Raw genomic sequence first — 2,338 nt, forward strand, 5'->3', positions numbered from 1 at the left:
ACATCAGAAAGAAGTGTGTTTTGCGAATCAACCAGTTTCTTATCTTCTCTCACATTAGGAATGAAACTTGCACATTGAAACATACCCTGATATTTGTTGAAAATGGCTTTGGCAACCGTCGTTTTACCCAGTCCGCCCATACCCCAAATTCCGATTATGCGAACATCATATGATCCTTCGACATCCAAATGGTTACCAATTTCTTGCACGCGAGAATCTATTCCAACTGGGTTTGGGGCTACGGCTAAGTTTGTGTTCTTCAGTTTCCTAGTGATCTCGTCAACAATTTTCCTGACAAACCTTCCTTTATACCTGGTAGTTAAAATTCAAAATAAAAGAAAAGACTAATATCTTTAGTTGCGACTTGTAGAACAAAATTGAAGAAGACAACTCTCCAAAAATATCTAAAAGAGACATTCACTGAGAGATTAAAGTCTCTATATCTGTGCTGATTGAAAGCAGAATGCGTGTATGAGTGTGAGAAGAGAACATAAAACACCAATGGATTGTGCAACAAAAATGGAATGAAGTTAGGACTCTAGTGAAGGAGCATAACCTCTGAATTTAATGAGGACTAAGTGAGTGTTAGAAGAGAACACCACAAGGAGAGCATGCAAAAGATGAAACCATCACAAATAAGCGGAGGAAAGCTCTCTCTTGCGAAGAGTGATCAGAACTTGTAACCGAAACAGTTCTGAGTCACAAAGATCAAAACGCAGAGAGGGACTACTTGAATCAAAGATGAGAAAGTAAGATCTCCATGAGAGTAAGTCCTCTCACAAGGATTTTGAAGTAAGATCCGACACTGGACTACTTGAGGAAAAGATGATCAAGAAGAAAAAGGCAAGCGGAGATCAAACTTGTACATAGAGAGGTCTCTCAAATATGCCACAACAGTTACTTGTTCAAGTAAAGAATGTAAATGAAATGTTTGTTTGCTAAACGTCTTTGAAAATTGTTCTATTTCTTGTATTTCTATCTTGTCCTACTATTTGTCATTCGAAAATATCGAAACGTGTGTGACAGAGACGAAGGCCTCATCTTCAAAAGCCTAATCATGCATTTGTCACACTAGACAACAATAGTGTGATAAAACCTCAACTTATCCAAAATTCTAAAACTCAACACATCATTACCAAATTCTTTTTTTGTTTCTTTGGGAGTGAAAAGATTTGACTATATAGTGACGCAGGTGCACTACGTCAGTCGATGTGATTTAGCTCAATCCGAGAACACTGTTAGTAAGATCAAGCATTGATGTATTCTGATATCGGAGCATTTAAGCTTTGCATTTAAATGCATAAAATCAAAGATTATGAGCCTTTACGTGAAATCAATTTACAGTTTATCGACATTTTGTAAACAGATGTTGGCAACTGAATTGTATAACTAAGGAATTAAAAAGGAAAAGGAAGTAAGTAATTACCCATCAGTCACACTAAAATCCTCGCCGGCCAACTCTGCAGCTTCTTTAAGAGCATCTTTCCAGGTCTGCACCATTTTAGGGAAGCACTCTTGATGTCTCCGAAATGCTTCCGCAAAAGCACCCCTCTGATGCCTGACATCGGAAGGATCGATATTGTAGAAAATTGGCAAAACCATTTGCCCCATTGTTCTTCTGCTGGCCAAGATCTCGACCAGCTCATCAAGACACCATCTCGACTCGGCATACCCGCTTGAGAAGATGATAGCAGCAAGCCTAGAGTCTTTGACTGCTTGCTTCAGTGCTGGTGTGATAATCTCGCCTCTGGTCAATTCGTTCTCGTCGATAAAGACGTTGAATCTGTGGTCTTTCAATGTGCAGTAGAGGTTGTCCGTCAAGCTCTTGCGCGTTTCGCCTCTGAAGCTCAAGAACACGTCGTACTTGCTACATTTTGACGAAGAGGAGGAGGAGGCCATCTTCATCAGTTGGCAATTTGGCATGCTACTGCAGCAGCAATTCTGACGATTTTCAAGTACCAAAGTAAAGTCAACTCCCCATTGTTTCAAGTCCACAAAGGAGGAGGAGCTTTCTGCATCCTTTGGCTGGAGCCTGGCGGGCTCAATTTCTTGGCACCTTCTCTATTGTGTGGGTCTATGGTCTTTTACTTTCTAATTTCTCGTTTGATAATATAACTTTCCTTTTGACAAAAAAAAAAAGGGAAAAAAACCTAACTTTTAGGGCTGTATTTAATTGGGATTTTGAGGGATTTTAATTTTATTAATGAATCTAAAAGTATTCAATCAAGATTTTTAAGTGATTATTTGAAATTCAAAGTGTATTCAATTAGAATTTTAAGTTAGTTTATTAAAATCTTTAATAATCCGGATATTCAATTAGGATTTTAAAGAAGTTTAT

General features: G+C 38.3%; 1 protein-coding gene across 1 annotated transcript in view; it reads right to left on the bottom strand.

Moving 5' to 3' along the window:
• Positions 1–2,060, bottom strand: part of LOC126589005 (disease resistance protein RUN1-like) — a 5,828-nt gene extending 3,768 nt beyond the window's left edge. The window contains exon 1 of the mRNA XM_050254182.1: positions 1,427–2,060. Within this exon, the coding sequence (XP_050110139.1) occupies positions 1,427–1,923 (497 nt within the window). The 5' untranslated portion in view covers positions 1,924–2,060. The remainder of the gene's footprint in view (positions 1–1,426) is intronic.
• Positions 2,061–2,338: the final 278 nt, after the last annotated feature.

This window comes from Malus sylvestris, chromosome 2, assembly GCF_916048215.2.
Source record: "Malus sylvestris chromosome 2, drMalSylv7.2, whole genome shotgun sequence".
In the NCBI taxonomy this organism is placed as follows: Eukaryota; Viridiplantae; Streptophyta; class Magnoliopsida; order Rosales; family Rosaceae; genus Malus; species Malus sylvestris.